General features: G+C 44.3%; 1 protein-coding gene across 1 annotated transcript in view; it reads right to left on the bottom strand.

Moving 5' to 3' along the window:
* Positions 1–16,988, bottom strand: part of col25a1 (collagen type XXV alpha 1 chain) — a 48,023-nt gene that overhangs the window by 26,198 nt on the left and 4,837 nt on the right. Inside the window, exons 3-10 of the mRNA XM_088990380.1 lie at positions 14,808–14,879; positions 14,426–14,542; positions 13,693–13,728; positions 4,352–4,378; positions 3,620–3,664; positions 2,939–2,983; positions 2,572–2,598; positions 1,973–2,017 (exon numbers count right to left, since the gene is read on the bottom strand). Of these exons, the coding sequence (XP_088846506.1) occupies positions 1,973–2,017; positions 2,572–2,598; positions 2,939–2,983; positions 3,620–3,664; positions 4,352–4,378; positions 13,693–13,728; positions 14,426–14,542; positions 14,808–14,879 (414 nt within the window). The remainder of the gene's footprint in view (positions 1–1,972; positions 2,018–2,571; positions 2,599–2,938; positions 2,984–3,619; positions 3,665–4,351; positions 4,379–13,692; positions 13,729–14,425; positions 14,543–14,807; positions 14,880–16,988) is intronic.

Genomic DNA, 16,988 nt, shown 5'->3' with positions numbered 1-16,988 from the left:
CTCCTCTGAGTCCAAAACCCTTCCACCCCCCGACCCACAAGGTCCTCCCTATCCTGTCTAAACACCCCCGCCCCCTTTGTAACATGCAAAGTTCCCCAGAGACATCATTCTCTGTGGTTTTTGCTCTTTCCCAGAGCGTTCCCGCTATTTTCCCCACAGTGCGTGCTGCCTATTGTTAACTTTGGCATCGCCGCGTGCCCTCGTCTCGTACCCCGTAAAAAAAACCAAAACAAACATACACGTGTACAGACACCCGCTGATGGATCGCGCTCCCGCTTTGACAATGACAAATATTCCGTCGCAATCCAATACTTTGTCCGGCAGGAATGGTCTCTTCCCTACAGCACCGTTCTTGCACGAGCTTGTCTCTTCTCATCATGTAATAACCGCGCATGATCTCAACTCAATTGCATTTTTTCATTTGTAGTATTTGACTTTGCTTCCAAAGTAGGCCCTGATCCCGCTATCTCATTCCCGTGAGCCTTTTTTATGGCAAACGTGTCAAGTGAGAAACAATCAGAGTTGACCGGCATCAAATTGACTCTGACATTTTGAGTGCAGCACTCCTGGCATCTGACGGACGTGCATTTTGTTTTGATACCTACTGAAAAAAGTCAATCAAATAAACATAGAAAGCACTGTTAACCGCAAAGGGAAATTTGATATTTTTTTGCGGATCTTAGAGACTGCCCTCCACATCATGATGTGATACTAAATAGACCCAATTGAACATTCCAGTCCATAAAACACATTTTAAATGTGAAAATGTCTTTTGTCTGGCACTTGAAATATTTTCACAGAGGCAGGGTGAAAATTTGCGAAAATGATGTGCAATCAAAATAAAATGAGAAAAAAACAATTTTTGGATCGACTTCACCGCTCTGCAAAATGTGTCTTTTGGTTGGATCTCCATTTTGACAAGAGTGCCAGAGTGAAACATCTGTCTGATTTTGTCACTAGGCTCCTCCTACATTTGCAAAGTGGAGTTTATTTTGATAAACACCACTGGACCGAGTCCAACTTGCTGTATTTCGTAATTATTCAGCTTTATTTTGAAAGAAATGGAAATACAATGGCATTAAAGAGAAGTCCAAAAGGGCTCACGAGTAGGTTAGTCGTCAGCAAGTGCTCTAATGAGCCTTGCTTTTTTGTTGTTTTTGTGTTTTCTTTGGTCACTTTGAGTTGTTGTGCGCCATGTGGAACGGATACTGATTGTTTTTCAGCATTTTTGGCCACGACATTCATCAAGGAGGAGATTCTGCTGAGGGGTTGCGCCTTTTCGGCAGCACGAATATGTCAGCACTGTTTTTGATTTGGGTGGAATGCCAGTGCCATTTGACTATGATCACTGGGCAGCTCTGGAGCCATTGTGTTTTTTTGCACCTGTAACGGGCAACCTTTCCACAGCCCCGCTTTGTTCAGCGGAAAGGTTGATGCTGTTGGGCAATCTGTGGTTCGATGGATCCATCGCGCGAGGAGCCCGCCATGAGAAGAAAGAAGCATCGAGGCGTATCTGGAACTGTCGCAGCTTGGAATTGAAGCGGATTTACGTATGACGGAAGATCTGATCTCTTTTCCTCAATGGACAACAACTTTGTGTTTACTTTCAACATTTAGCTTGTAGCTGATGTGCACATTTTACCATGACTTCCCTGATTCATGGGTGAAAAGGACGCTTTGATCCTCTCCTCTTTCGTCTAGAACTGCTTCATACAACAAATGTGCAGAAAGTGCTTAAATTTGAAATACTGTCTGTGTCTTTTGTGTTGTGTTACATTAGTTATTTCGTTTTTTTTTTTTTACTCCAAGGGGGCATCGCGACAGTGGCTGCCTCAACCAGCAGCTCCTGTATTTTGTTTTTCTACTTCTTCCTTTCCTCTCCATTTCCTTTCATAACCTTGCTACTGTGGAATGTACATTTCTTCACTGATAAATAAGACTAATAAAGGCGAAGACAATCCAATCAACGCACCTTCTCGCCAATTTCTCCCTTTGGTCCTTCTTCGCCCATATCGCCCTGCAAAAAATAATAAACAGAAATGATTTTGGATGCATAACAAAACCATCAAGTGGAGGTTTCTACTTGATTCATTGAGAGCAGATTATAAAATAGGCACAAATTGTGCACTGAGGGGGCACTTTTATGAACATCTTAAATCCACTTTAATTTGTCACTCAGATGGTTTACACATGTTTCCAGTACTTTGTGTGATGTCAGTTTGGGGCATTTTTAATGAATCCGACGTATTATAGTGCAGTTGATCACTCAATCGCTTTGCAGTGGGAGAAAAGGAGTCGGGGGAAGGGGATGGGGACGGGTCGTCGTTCCTTTGAGGAGTTGCAAAACATCACGTGAGACGGCGTGTTGAATAGTGCGGTGGCACAGCGGGCCTAAGAGTAATCGCTTGGGCTTCGTTGAGGTTGCAACTCCAACTAGCCGCAGGCAAATCGCAACCACAAAAGGGGTTCTTCCACTTTTAAGGTGAGCGCGGAGGAGCAATTTCTACTCTCCCGGTGGTCGAATGAACTGGAGTGGACAATCATCCTCAAGGATCTGAGCGAGACGCTTACCTTTTCACCTCGCTCTCCCATTTCACCCTGTTGGCAAAGAAAGCAGAGGGTATTACCGACGCCGCAGTGGGCCAGATTGTATCCAGGGTGCTCAATTCATGATGGATTAGGACAATTCTCTTGTGTTGTGGCAGCGTTTATCCCCAGACAGAACATCGAGTATCCAATTCCCCACCCCACCTCATCACCTCCTCAGTCATCACGGGGAGTCACATTTTTTACAATAACGTTATTATATCTATATCCATGCACCGTCCATCAAATATATTTGTTCTAAAAAAGAAGGCGGAAAAGAAAAGAAATGAAAGGTAAGAGGAAAGAAAAAAAAAGAGATGGCATGATGACACGGAATATGTGTGCACCAGACCTTGGCTCCGGGGATGCCGTCCAGTCCTGGGATGCCAAGATCCCCCTATGGACAGCACATACACACAAACACACAGACCCATTTACAGTTAGAAACAGACACACAGGCAGAAACACACAGACACACAAACACACAAATAGACACACACACACACACACACACACATAGATACACATTCCCACATGTACAAACACAAACACACACAGACACACATTCCCCCATTGATAGGGGCATTGATTGAACAATGGCGATTCACACATATTTTCCGCATTCAACGTTGAAAATCCAACAAACGGTCAGCATGCATCGCGACTGTAAATTCAATCCGACTCTCGCCTCTCGGTTTACTCTTTAATCCATAAACGCTCTGCTATTCTTGATGTCGGACTGAGATTAGAAAGACGGCATCCCTTAAATGATTCCCCCATCAGTGCGCCTCATTTCCCCCCTGTTGAGAAACACCTGCGCCGTGTCCTTTTTATTTGCGTTGGGAATCTGATGCAGAACCGAGTCGGGTCCACAGTTACGCGCTGTGGTCATTTTATGAGGCAAGATATATTATGATTTTTTTTCACTCTCTTACACAAGAACTATCATAAAAATTAGAAATAAAGCCGAAAAATCAAGGTCGAGAATCAACGACTGGGGCAGCGAAATGTGTTTTTATTGGAATGAACTCACCTTCAGTCCATCAACACCCGAAATACCGGGAGGACCCAGTGAACCCTGGGAAAATAATGAGGAAAAAGCCTTCAGGCACTTTAAAATGTCACGGAAGAAAAGCATGATGTAAGGCAAAAAACGATTGCATCCAGTGCGTGTTCAAAACTCATGGCTGATGCGGTCACCGGCATTTGGATCGTAAATCCTCGATAAACAACACCTGTAGTGTCTGAAATTTGCTGTCGTCACCTCAATCACCTGAACGGCACCTGAAAAAGCTACTTTGCGCCGCACGACGGGAAAACCCTAATGGAGAGCGCCTCGGGGGCCGACCTCGCTAGTCATTAACTAGCCGGCGTGTCATCGTTGACCCGCCGACCTTCTCCGCACACACACACATCGCCTTTGCCGGCGGTCAAGTCCTGCCGACGCATGACAGCGCACACAGGAAGCGTCCGATTGGGTTACACTGAACAAACACTGGCAGCTACCTGATGGCTGGATACGGCCAACATCTGCTGTTTGCATCAGCGACCCTCGGCCCGTATCGCCGCCGCTTTACACTTTCCACTGCGTTCGCTTTGTGTTCACTGCACCGGTAGAGTTATAGCCCTGAACATGTCGATTTGAGCCCGTGCCGCGTGCCATATCGCATATCTTCATCGATGGCCACTTCCTGCGCAGGCCACGATGGGGTATTATTTATGGACCAAGGTGAGGTTGTAAATAATTTAAAAAAAGATAATTTACCTTAAGTCCTGGGGGCCCCTCAGGTCCCTGGAAAGAAAGTTAGAGTTACACAGGGGAGGTCAAATATAGGCAGTCACAGTTTAGGGCAGGGGATACGTTGCAGACCGATAAACAACAGATATATAGAATGGTATTGCCGCATTTCAGTGTTAGATATGTACTGTATTATCAGCACTATAAGGCGCACCGGATTATAAGGTGCACCTTCAATTCATTACATATTAAAAAAAAAATCCCTACATAAGGTGCACCACATTATAAGAAACAGATTCAAAAATGTCATATTTTAAAACTTTTTCCATATATAAGGCACAATTTCAATGAATGGCATTTTTAAAACCATTACCCATATATAAGATGGGCCGCACTATACGGTGCAACTTCAACAAATGAAAAATTTGAAAACCTTTAACATATAAGGCGCACCGGATTATAAGGCGCAACTTCAATGCATGACATATTTTAAAACATCTTTCCACATAAAGGATGCACCACATTATACAGCGCACCTTCAATGAATGACATATTTTAAAGCTTTTACATATATAAGGCTCACCAGATTATAAAGCACAGCTTCAATGAAAGACGTATGTGTAAAGTTTTCCATATATAAGGCTCACTGGATATAAAGAGCATGGTCAGCTTTTGAAATCAATTGAAAGCTGTTGGGTCCGCCGCATAGTACGAAAAATACAGTAACTTGAAACGGTTGTTTTCAACTAAGGCGCTATGGCAACAAGGAACGCAGTCATTGCCATGCATATCAGAGTGCGGGTCACGGCTTTCAGCTTTGTGTTCAATCGGAAATGTTCCACATGTGTCAGTTCATGTGTGCGTGGAGCTCCGAGTAAGATGCTAAAGTATTGATCCAAATTGCCAAATTTGCCGTCTATGACAAACATGCAAAATTCTACACGAACGTCATCTGTGAAGTGTAATTTTCAAAATTTGATCCCCTCCTGGTTGGCGCTCACCAACGTTTTGGGCTTATGGGAAGGCCTTTGTGTTGATTGCCCGAGTGATGCAATTCTTGGAAGCCAAAGTAAATGAGTTACAGCATACATATATGGCAACAAATACTATAAGTGCTATTCAGACCAGGGGGTGAAGATGGCTTTTGTCTTATGCCCACCCCCCATGAAACATAAGACCTGACGAAGGCGGAAGTAGTCGCCGAAACATGTCAGGTATTTGAACACCTACAATACACTGTCTGTAAGTAAGGAATCTGCTTAACATTAAACATAAGACCATGTCGGAGAAGCCAGTCAAACTAACTTTGGCACCTTTTTGACTGCAATCGCAGAAACAATCGACGACTACGTCTTCCACTTCAGACCAGAACTGGCAACTTAGTTTCCACGAAACGACGCCGTGTCGGGAGGACGCTCCCACCGTCCCAGCAGCGAATCTGTCGGAGCAAAACTACTTTCCCTACTTGTCTTTGTGAAGCCATCCTGCGCAAGGTTTGGTAAACATCTTTACGACATACTAGGTATGCGAGGATTTGCCACTCGCCCGAGTACTAATTAGCTTGGCTCCATCTGAGAACACTCACAAGGCTACTGGCTGAAAAGCAGCATTGAGGGGGTTGGGGTAGTCGAGAGCTCCCCGCGGTAATCCCTGCCCCTTTGTTCCCTGCCAAAATGAAGATCTGCACAGTGCGTCTACTCCCAAAAAAATACAAGTACGATGAATGTTCACAAATGGGAAGCAATCGGAAACAGAGTACTCTTCCGTTTTCGTCCAACGTGGGTAAATGCGTTAACGCTGCGTTTCGGGAAAGCAGGATGTGAGAGTCTCTCAAAAGCGCCTGTTCCCATTCTTCAATCCCTACAATTTGGTTTTCTCGTTCGATACTTAAAGGTTCTCCATTGGTGTTCCTTTCCGAAAGTCTTACGGAGTTGTCTTAAGGTCTTATGTTTTTTTAACGATGAAGCTATCGGTTAGCATAACAGCACGCTCACCGCAGCCCCAGGGAGCTTATGATGGCATTTGCTTTATTTAAAAAGGGCCCGACATTTCAATCACAGCGTTTTCTCGAGCAGCATAAACAAATCGGCGGCGAGGCGAGCTGGCGAGCTGCCGGTGTCGTGCTTTCAAAACAACCGAGTTACCATCAAGCAAGGGAATTGTGTTTACGCATTGCAGGCTTGAGAAAATTAAGGTGGATCACTGGTGCATTGTGGGTCATTTTGGAATGAACGGAATGTAAGGCGAGGATCTGCGTTGCGTGAAATGGGGGAAAAAACAGACTGAAGGAACACCACAAACACAATACAGTGCACACATGATTGCATCCCTTGAGGGTGCTTAAAGAATACTGGGTATGAGGTATATTTTTCACATCTTTTATCTTTTGTATAAAATATAAGAATACTGGGTACTGGACTCCGCATGATTCAGATTTGACTTAGTTTTACTCCTTTGTACTTTCTACTGTCTTTTTGACTCTTCTATTTCCTTTATTGATAGTTATCCATGGGTTTTCTCTGGGTCCTCCGGTTTCCTCCCACATTCCAAAAACATGCATGGCAGGCAGATTGTCCAAATTGTCCCTAGGTGTGAGAGTGACTGTCTTTGTGTGCCCTGCGATTGGTTGGCAACAAATTCAGGGTGTCCCCCGCCTTGTGCCAGAAGACAGCTGGGATTGGCTCCAGCACACCCCGCGACCCTAATGATGAATAAGCGGTATGGAAAATGGATGTATTGTATCGTACTGTACTAGGACCTCCTTATTCGGGCTGTTCTGTCGCTCCATGACGAGTGTCAGACTTTGGTTCAGATTGTCGGCAGGAAGTCAGTTTTGGTTTTCTGTGAGGGTTGACCTCTGGAAAACTGCCTGGTGTCACAAATTCAGGTTGTGACCTTCACGTTTGCATTTGTTGTTCAACAATTCATAGCCTCATTAGAGAGAGTAAGCCATTAAATCGCAGGTGTCAAAGTCAAGGCCCGGGGACCAGATCTGGCCCACCTTATTATTTTATTCGGCTCCTGAAAGCAAATCAAGCATGTCAAGTACCATGAAGCTTGCTGAAGTCCGAACTAGAAATTTCTAATTGTCTTATGTAAACCAAAATAACAGTCATTATTCTTGACTTTAAATTTGAAAACTAGTAATTCAACAATTTGTTGTGCTCTCTGTACGTCATATGTGGAGGGGATGAAACATTCTAATGGCTTCCTTAAATTCATAACGGCCACCCGAGAGGAAATCGTAACTACAATGTAGCATACGGTAAAAATGAGTTTTACACCCTTGCATTAAGTCAATAATATGGAAAATATAGCATTCCACAGAAAAATAGCATTCCACGACGGTGGAATGACCAATAGTGTGTATTTGTGGAAAACTATTAACTCTCATCGGGACAACGGAAAGTAACACGGACAGCGATTTAAATGTTGTTATCTCTGAGATTAATTAATTTGAAAGTCACAGTTATACATCAAAACTGTTTGAGGGCACCGTTATGTGTGTTGCCATCCACTGCCGTTATTTGTTTTTCAGGCCAAAATTACTCGTGCATAAAAAGGTAACATTTACAAATTCATGGCCGAGGAGGTTCGCCAGCGATATGTGAAAAATCTATCCAAGTATAGTAACGAAGTTTTTTTTCCCCGAAGAAAAAAACCTTATGGCATTGATGATTTTGGACTGAAATCCTAAAAAGTCGTATCTCCTTTTTTTCTCTCCGTCTTCCCACCTCCACCCCGCAAGAACTTCTAATCCCTCTAACTAGCACCATATGTCCTCGAAGGCTGCTGGAAAACTCTGGAAACTCCTCCATGCCACTTAAACAATAGCACGCATGAGAAAAGCAAGGCTTGCGTCAAGTGGACACTCCAAGTCCAAGAGCAGTTCATCTTGTGGACCTGGAGATCAAACCGCCTGTTTTCTATCCATGAATATAATATTTTTAGATTGATTTTCAAGGATCTGTCCTTTGAGGAGACATGATGGACTAGTTTTTTTTTTTACTCTCACTGTCGCATCTTTTCACAACTCTCATGGCGTTCTTATTTTCAATTATTTTCAGACTTTAGTTTCACATTTTTTTGGCATGCATATTATCAATACGCTTCATTTCAGGAAATTACGGTGTGCCACCATGTTGGGTTTTTAATCTCCAGCCCAACTCTTTTTCAGATAAGCTGCATGTTCTGAAATCAACACTTTGGAAGAAGTTCCAAGGAGATTAGAATCTGCCGGTGCACTTGCAATTTTAATGCACCGCATGTAGCTTTCTAAGAAGAAAGTGTCCATCAGATGTATGACAGTTTACAGGAACAATGTGTCCTTCCTGTAACAAGGATTCAAGCTCATGCATGATAATACACGCACTGACTCATTTTCGCCGGAGTAACCATTAAACTAGGTATAACTATCTTATGTTGAGTAATATTTGTTTGGTATCTTCCGTTCATGATTTCGACCGGGCACTGTTTGTGCAGTTTCCTACTGACGTCTAATGATCTCAAAACTGCTGCTTGATTTTTGGGACTTCATCATGTCGCGGATACTACATTTCAGTCCAAGATGTTTAAAGTGTGAACAATTATTGGAATAAATATGGTATTCATAAATATGCAATGTGGTTTCATGTGTTACGCAACAGTTATGTTTTGACACTGCATGGGATCAAAGTTCTTTTTGTGAATAGCAATTGTGTCATGAATAAACAAGAATACATGTTTTCTTTTATGTTTACCACTTATAACAGCACAAGTGGCCTTCTTCTTGCTGCCTTCCTTCGATCATTGGGACTTCCGGGACGAGCGGACGCTGGCGCGCTTTGGCTGCCGCTGCTTTCCCGCGTAATGTTTTTTACCTGTTTTTTACCTTCTTTTAGCCTTTTAAACCTCTTTTTAGCTTTTTTATGGTTCACGAACCTCTGGAATTACCAGACAGTCACCAAACGAACGTTGGCTATCGATCCATCTCATGATTCCGGTCGCTTATCCGGATCACTGACGAAGCCGCGTTATCATCTCCACCCACCTGTTCCCGCTGTCGAGGGCTACCTGGCCGCTGCCTCCCTCTGGGTGTTGCTGGTGAATATCATGGCGCTTCTCCATCGACCTGTTGGGCGGCTACAGTACTCGGCGGCGGAGCTGCTGAAGTTCCGCTCCCGATGGACGAGCGTGCCACCGGCGATTCTCCGATTTCCGGAAATCGCTCGTCGCCATTCACGGAGGTATATCCACCGCGGATCACGTCGAGGCTTTCACCTCGATGGCTCCAAGGATATCACCTCCCTGTGGTCATCCGTCCGCCAGCCGCGCAGAGGGAGTAGCCGCCCGATCGACCACCGTATGTTAGCCGGCCTGGCTAGGTCGGCTAATGCGCCTCGTCGTGGGGACGCCACCAGCGTCAACTTCGGCCTCCTCAACGTCCGCTCGCTTACGGGAAAGGGGTGTCTTATCCAAGACATTCTAATTGACCGTAAGCTTGACTTTTTTTGTATAACTGAGACTTGGCAAACGGCGGGAGACTTCTCCGAGCTCAATGGCGCAACTCCACCAGGCTTTGTTTACATTGCTAAGCCCCGCCTCTCAGGCCGCGGAGGTGGACTTGCGATACTTTACCGCAAGAACTGGAGAATCCTTCAAGTTTCTATCCAGGAAACCCAATCTTTTGAATGCCTTGCGTGTAAAATTTCTGGACCCTCACCCACCATCATAGCCACTGTATACCGTGCACCAAAACCACATTGTGACTTTCTAAAAGAATTCTCTGAGGTCCTCACACACCTCTCCACCCTGTCACCGAATGTAATTATTCTCGGACACTTCAACATCCACATGGACAATTCCACTCTTCCCCTCACTAAAGACTTCACCTCCTCACTCGACAGCCTTGGTCTGCACCAATTCTCGGATTTTCCCACCCACATAAAAGGCCACACCCTGGACCTCATCTGCATGTCTGGCCTTACCCCTAAGAATTGCACAGCTGATGAAATCCCTATAACGGACCATTTCCTGGTTTCATTCAATGTTTCCATCACTCTCTCTCTCCCCAAACCACGCCGTGTCATCACATATCGCAACATCAAGGACATCAACGTTGCCACCCTTGCTGAGATGATTGCCACCCTGACTCTGGACCACAACTCTTCTCCTGATGAAATTGTCTCCCGGTACAACGCGGACCTCACGAACACCCTCAACGCCCTTGCTCCTGTAAAGTCCCGGTCTGTTCAATTTACCCGACCTGCACCCTGGTTCACCCCCCATCTCCGCTCCATCAAGACAAAGACTCGCCAACTTGAAAGACTTTACAGAAAGTCCGGGCTCACTATCCACAAGGACATGTATGCAACTCACCTTACCCTTTATAAGGACTCTATCTCACGCGCAAAATCGCTTTATTACTCTGCACTCATTGATTCAAATTCTCGTAACTCACGGGCCCTCTTTTCCGCTTATCACAAAATCACACAATCTCCTATCTCTCTCCCCTCACACTTTTATTCCTCTGAGACATGCAACACTCTGCTGATGTTTTTTAGCGAAAAGATCAACAAAATCCATCAGCACCTCGGGTCCTCTGTCCGCCCCCCTTCTCCCAGCCTTTCTACTCCTTCCAAACTTTTTTCCGCTTTTGCACTCCCCCATCCCTCTATAATCTCAGACATTATCACTAAAGCCAAGAACTCCTCCTGTCAACTCGACCCCCTCCCCACTATCCTTATCAAGTCCTGCCTACCCTCTCTTCTCCCATTTATTTCTACCATTATTCACTCCTCATTATCAACTGGAATTGTTCCTATCCCACTCAAAACCGCAGCTGTCACTCCAATCTTGAAAAAACCTGGCTCAGACCCAAACGATTTCAATAACTTACGTCCAATTTCCCACCTTCCATTCATCGCCAAAATTCTTGAAAAGACAGTTGTTTCACAGCTTCACTCACACCTCACTCACAATAACCTCTATGAACAATTCCAGTCTGGTTTCCGCCCCCGCCACAGTACTGAATCGGCTCTCATAAAAATCACGAATGATCTTTTTATGGCAGCCGATGCCGGTTCACTCTCCATCCTCATTCTTCTCGACCTGACCTCAGCTTTTGACACCATTTCCCACCCTATCCTTCTCGACAGACTTTCCACCCTAGGCATCACCCACACCCCACTCCGCTGGTTTCATTCCTATCTCTCTGATCGCGCACAATTCATCCAAATCAACTCGTTCACCTCACGGTCCTCTCCGGTGTCCTCTGGTGTGCCTCAAGGGTCTGTCCTGGGGCCACTTCTCTTTATTATCTACCTACTTCCTCTTGGCAATATTTTCCGTAAGTTTGGCATTCACTTTCACTGCTTCGCGGATGACACCCAACTCTACCTCTCCAGCAAACCCGACGCTTCTCTTCCACCTTCATCCCTCTCATGTTGCCTCTCAGAAATCAAATCCTGGCTTTCCCATAACTTTCTCAAGCTCAACAGTGAAAAAACTGAACTTCTTCTTGTCGGTACCAAATCCACCCTCCACAAAACTAACAGTTTCTCCCTCACCATTGACAGTTCTACCGTGTCCCCCTCCCCTCAGGTCAAGAGTCTGGGTGTCATCCTCGATAGCTCACTTTCCTTTCACTCCCATATTAATAACATTACTCGGTCTGCTTATTTCCACCTCCGTAATATTAACCGTCTCCGTCCCTCGCTCACCCCTCACTCCGCTGCTATCCTTATCCACAGTCTTGTCACCTCCCGCATCGATTATTGCAACGCACTTCTCTTCGGTGTCAATCAGAAATTTCTCCATAAACTCCAACTCGTCCAAAATTCTTCAGCCCGGATCATCACTAAAACCCCCTCCTTTCACCACATCACCCCTGTACTCCAGCAACTCCACTGGCTGCCGGTTAAACATCGTATCGAATTCAAAATACTTCTGTTTACTTTCAAAGCCATCCATAACCTTGCTCCTCCCTATCTTTCTGACCTGCTTCAAATCTCTGTTTCCTCTCGGTCCCTCAGATCCTCATCCTCCCTTCACCTCTATGTGCCCTCTGCCCGTCTCACCACGATGGGATGCAGAGCCTTCAGCCGCTCTGCTCCCAAACTCTGGAATTCACTCCCACCCAACATCCGTAATATTGACTCCCTCCCTATTTTCAAGGCTCATCTCAAAACCCATTTGTTTAAAATTGCTTTCAATGTCTAATTCTCTCTGCTATTGTATTATTTATCATTTTACTTATGGTTTTATTGTTATGTGCTGTGTTCTATTGTTTTTATTGTAAAGTGTCCTTGGGTGTTTTGAAAGGCGCTTGAAATAAAATGTATTATTATTATTATTAAGTCATTAATTTGTTTCTTTATAGTCGTCGGACGATACATTTGGAGAAAGCCAGAACCGGAATGTTCGAGAAACCATTAGCAATGAGCGACTGTTCTCTAGATAGAGTGGATACTGAACCTACCGATTTATTTTTGGACTTTTTCTAACCCGATGTAACGTGAGGTCTTTATCTATTTATTTTTAATTGTGCTAAGACGGAAGGTTTTCAGTCCAAGAGCCAAATGCTAATTGCAATTTGCAACCTAGCATGAAGGCTAATTGCCTTCTAGCAGCCGTTTGCGAGACTAACTAAATTGAAAAAGATGATTTTCTGGCTGATTTTGGCAGACCCCAGAAAGTGGTCCGGTGCCAAGCCATAGCATAAATAGTGTTTTAGATGTGAGCGTGTGTAAAAGAACATTTCCAGGAGGTAGCCGGAATGGCTCTGAAGTTGCCGCAGCACATGTTTATATTACAAAGCCAGAGCTAATCACACAGCTGTAAAGGTTTTATTTGACGATTTGGAGTAAAGCAGCAGAGTCCGTGTATACATTAGACTGACGGCAGTCACGGTCCGATTTATGTCCAAAGTGTTCCTGCTTGTTTATATCCAACATTAAGTGACACAGTGATTGTCCGTTCCCCGTAAAGACTTACACTCTCTACACTTTTATTTCAAATATCTATGTTTGTTTTAATGACTACTTGTTAAACTGGTACGGCCCTGGTTGTGAGCCCTGCTGGATTATCCCTCTTTTAACGCATTTCCTGTCTGCGCGTCCCAATATTTGTTATTCGTTTTTGTTCTATGCAACTTTGAACTGTCAATCAATAGCACATTTAGCATTAGCTAAAACAATTGAACATCCACTGGCCGCCAGATTAATTCTCAATTAAATATTTTATCCACAGTGAGAGATGAGAATTTGTTTCATCGTAGATTTTCAGGGAAAGTCAAGAGTCCCGGTTTTTAAATTGTGAAAAATATCCCCCAGTCTAAACAGATGAATTAGCACATATACAAACAATGATTGAATAGTTGCAGAACTTACCACAGGTCCTTTTTCTCCTAGATTCCCTTTATCACCCTGAAAAAGAAAGAATTCATGGGATTCAAGGTGTTATATTTTAGGTGACACTTGCACTTACCAAAACATTGATTATGAACTTGTCCACCTCGCATGGCTAAATCAACCACTCTTACGTTGAAGAGGAGGACCTCAGGCTCCTCTCCCTCCCATGAAATTGCAGTGGGAGGAATGAACGACAAGAGAACAGAGAGCACCACAAGCCAGGAAGGTTTAATTTCTTTGAAAAACAACAACTTTTGCAACTGTGACTGGAAGATCTGACAATGATCATCCCAAAGTTGGAAAGAGGCAGCTAACAACGCTTAATTTCTGTGCACTCCCACCGCCAGCACAACAAAGATCATCTGGAGCTCCCGGGAAGGCTTTGGCTCAGCGTAATTGACGGGCTTTTCTTTTTCTTTGTTTCACAGAGAGAGCGTGCATCAATTAGCGTGATGCCGGTGACGTGGACATGGAAAATGTTGTGCTGGGATGAAAGACTGCCAAGTGTATGTAAATCTATACAAGGAACTCTTCTCATGGGAAGCACAATCATGTTGCGCTTGTCGAACGTTCATTCGGGTGGTATGTATTGGAATAAAGAGCGATTCAAATTAGAAATGACGCACAATGAAACGGGAGTAGAGTATCAAAAAAAGCCCAATGTTATTTTCCCATCTGATCTCAGATAGAGAGAGCGTATCTCAATACTCACCGGCACACCCGGTACACCCCTCGGCCCGTCTTTGCCCGTGTCCCCTGGGGGCCCCCGTGGGCCCGGAGGACCCGGTGGCCCTGGAGGTCCAGGTGGTCCTGCTTGCCCCTGGTCCCCCTGTGCATCAAATTAAAGACATTAGCCAGTTGCAAAAGAATAAAAGGCACTTAAACTGAAGGTACTGATTTCTAGTTGTCATCATGCACTATACATTCCGACGTTACGAGGTGATTTGTACGTGGAGAACGATTGCTACAAGTTTTCTCGCAAGCGAACAAGGGAAGGGAAAATAGGCAACAATTCCAATGAAAACAAGAGATGCTAAGGAAAAGTGAGCAGAGTATGAAGTGACTCAGAGAGTCTCGGAGACTCCAGGTACTACCTTGATGAGACGTCGTTTTATGAGCTGCTGGTCAGCGGAAAGAAAGCCGTGATTGATCTTAGGGAAGACCATCTGAACAGGCGAAGCGGGTCAGAGGCGAGAGAAGTTTGAAGAAGGTTCAGATCCCACAAGGAGAAGGAGGAGAGGCGGTCGGAAAGCAAATGCAGACAAGAAAAATTGAAATCAGAGATGGACATTCCCGAAAATCTGAGGACCATCTTCACAGATAATCAGAGAAATCCACATTTAGGCACCACAGAAGGGATCCTGTGTCGGAAATATACTTTTTTTGTGGGGGCTCTTAAAGGGCAACCGACGTCACTTTTTTGTTTTTTAACTGACATCAGAAAAACGTTTTATAGCATCTAAAATACCCAAAACACGCAGTATGATATTTTATTTAAATGCAAAACACCAATAAAAATTACTTAAAGTGTCCAAAATCTGCAAAAATTGAGCTGCGAATTGGGCATTTTCAGAAAGTCCCACCCCCAGTTCGTGACGTCACGCCAAGACGTCTTGCATTGCTGGAGAATCAAAACAATGGCGTCAGATTCGGATAATATGCTTTCTTATTACACATCCAGTTATGAATATGATTCAAATCGTTCTGAAGAGGAAAGCATACATGTTTGCAATTGATTAAAGAATTTATTCCATGTCATTTTAAGGCAAACGGGCGAGGGGAATGTCTCACCCAAAAAGAGGCAACAAAATGGCCACCAAGTTGTGAGGAATGAATCAGCCCGTTTCCACAGGCTGATAAATGATTTCCATGGAGCTCGGACTCCCTCTGCTGGCGGCTTTTGGATGTAACAAATGGTTTTCCAAAAAATAACAAACAAAAAAAAAAACAGTATAGCAAAATACATTGACGTGATGGAAAGACGCTACAATGCGTCTTTTTTACGTCAGGAGACGGTCCTTTTCTGACATCACGTGAGGACTCGTCACCAACTCAAAAACAAGACTTCCTGAATGTTCAGCGCAAGTCTTAAAACATAAAATATAGCTATATGCGGCGGAATCTTATTAAAATACACCCAGTAGAAGTCATTTGAAGTCATTTTACAAATTATGGACACAACTTGTCCGGAAACGTCGGTTGTCCTTTAAAGGATATTCATAATCATGTTTAGGTCTGTGGAGGTAATGGGAAAATCTGGGTCTGTGAAAATGCCACCATTGTATCGTCATCCCCCCTCACATCCTCATCATTGTTCCTGCTGCACAGTGGAATCCAGAAAGACTCAAACGTTTTGCGAAACCTCCTTGCTGCCATCCAACTGGCGGGAGGCGCGAGCGCTCAATGAAAACGGGACAGAAGGCAACATTGATGGATTTAAGGATTTGTGGTCAACCATTGGCACAGACTTTAAAACAGCACTTTGCCACATATGTTAACCATATGTTCATTTGAGCATCCATGGACGCAAACCCGACCGCGTCTCTGTTTAGAGATTCCGCTCCCTTTTCCGGATGTCTAGGAGGCAACTTTCAAAATGGCATGAAATGACATTTTGGATGAAAGTTGATTTGCCCCAGCGGAGGTCAGGGAGGGCTAAATAGGGATGCGGTCCTTGTTGACAAGTTCAGTACAGGGATGCCACTGTGCAGACGGGTGACGATGCCGCCGACAAACCTTGACGGTCAGGATCTGATTGCTGTGCAAAGCGGCTAGCGTGGGGAGACCAGGCAATCCCTGAAGTGATAAACACGGCACAATGCAAACATTCAAGACAACAACAGAATGGAAGACACCGTGACGTGCGGAGGAGCGCCATACGCTTCACACCCAAGTGCCAGACAGACATGGACAAAAATACACAAAACAAACAAACAATGAACAAAGTCTGAAGGACCCATGCCTGAAATTGAAGAAAAGTCAGACATCTTTTTTGTTTCGTCTCACCAGCGAGAGGTTTCAAGTATTGGATTACAAATGTGCATTATTTGAAAGAAAAACAAAATCTTTATGTAACTGTGTTTCCCATCCCATCACAATATAATGACCATGTAATCATTTCCTGTTGTTTGTGCCACATATTATAAACAGATGAGGCGTCGGTCGACACAATTATAACACGACCGACTTTGAACTCCGGTGGGGCGGTAAATTGAGAGGCCGTGTTGTTCCGACATCAAGGAAATCAGAGAAAACGCTTCTCAAACTATTTGGTC

Source organism: Hippocampus bargibanti, linkage group LG02, assembly GCF_051943395.1.
Source record: "Hippocampus bargibanti isolate YZ-2025 linkage group LG02, ASM5194339v1, whole genome shotgun sequence".
In the NCBI taxonomy this organism is placed as follows: Eukaryota; Metazoa; Chordata; class Actinopteri; order Syngnathiformes; family Syngnathidae; genus Hippocampus; species Hippocampus bargibanti.
Note: the sequence above shows the minus strand (reverse complement) of the source record. Positions and strands in the feature narration are given on the sequence as shown.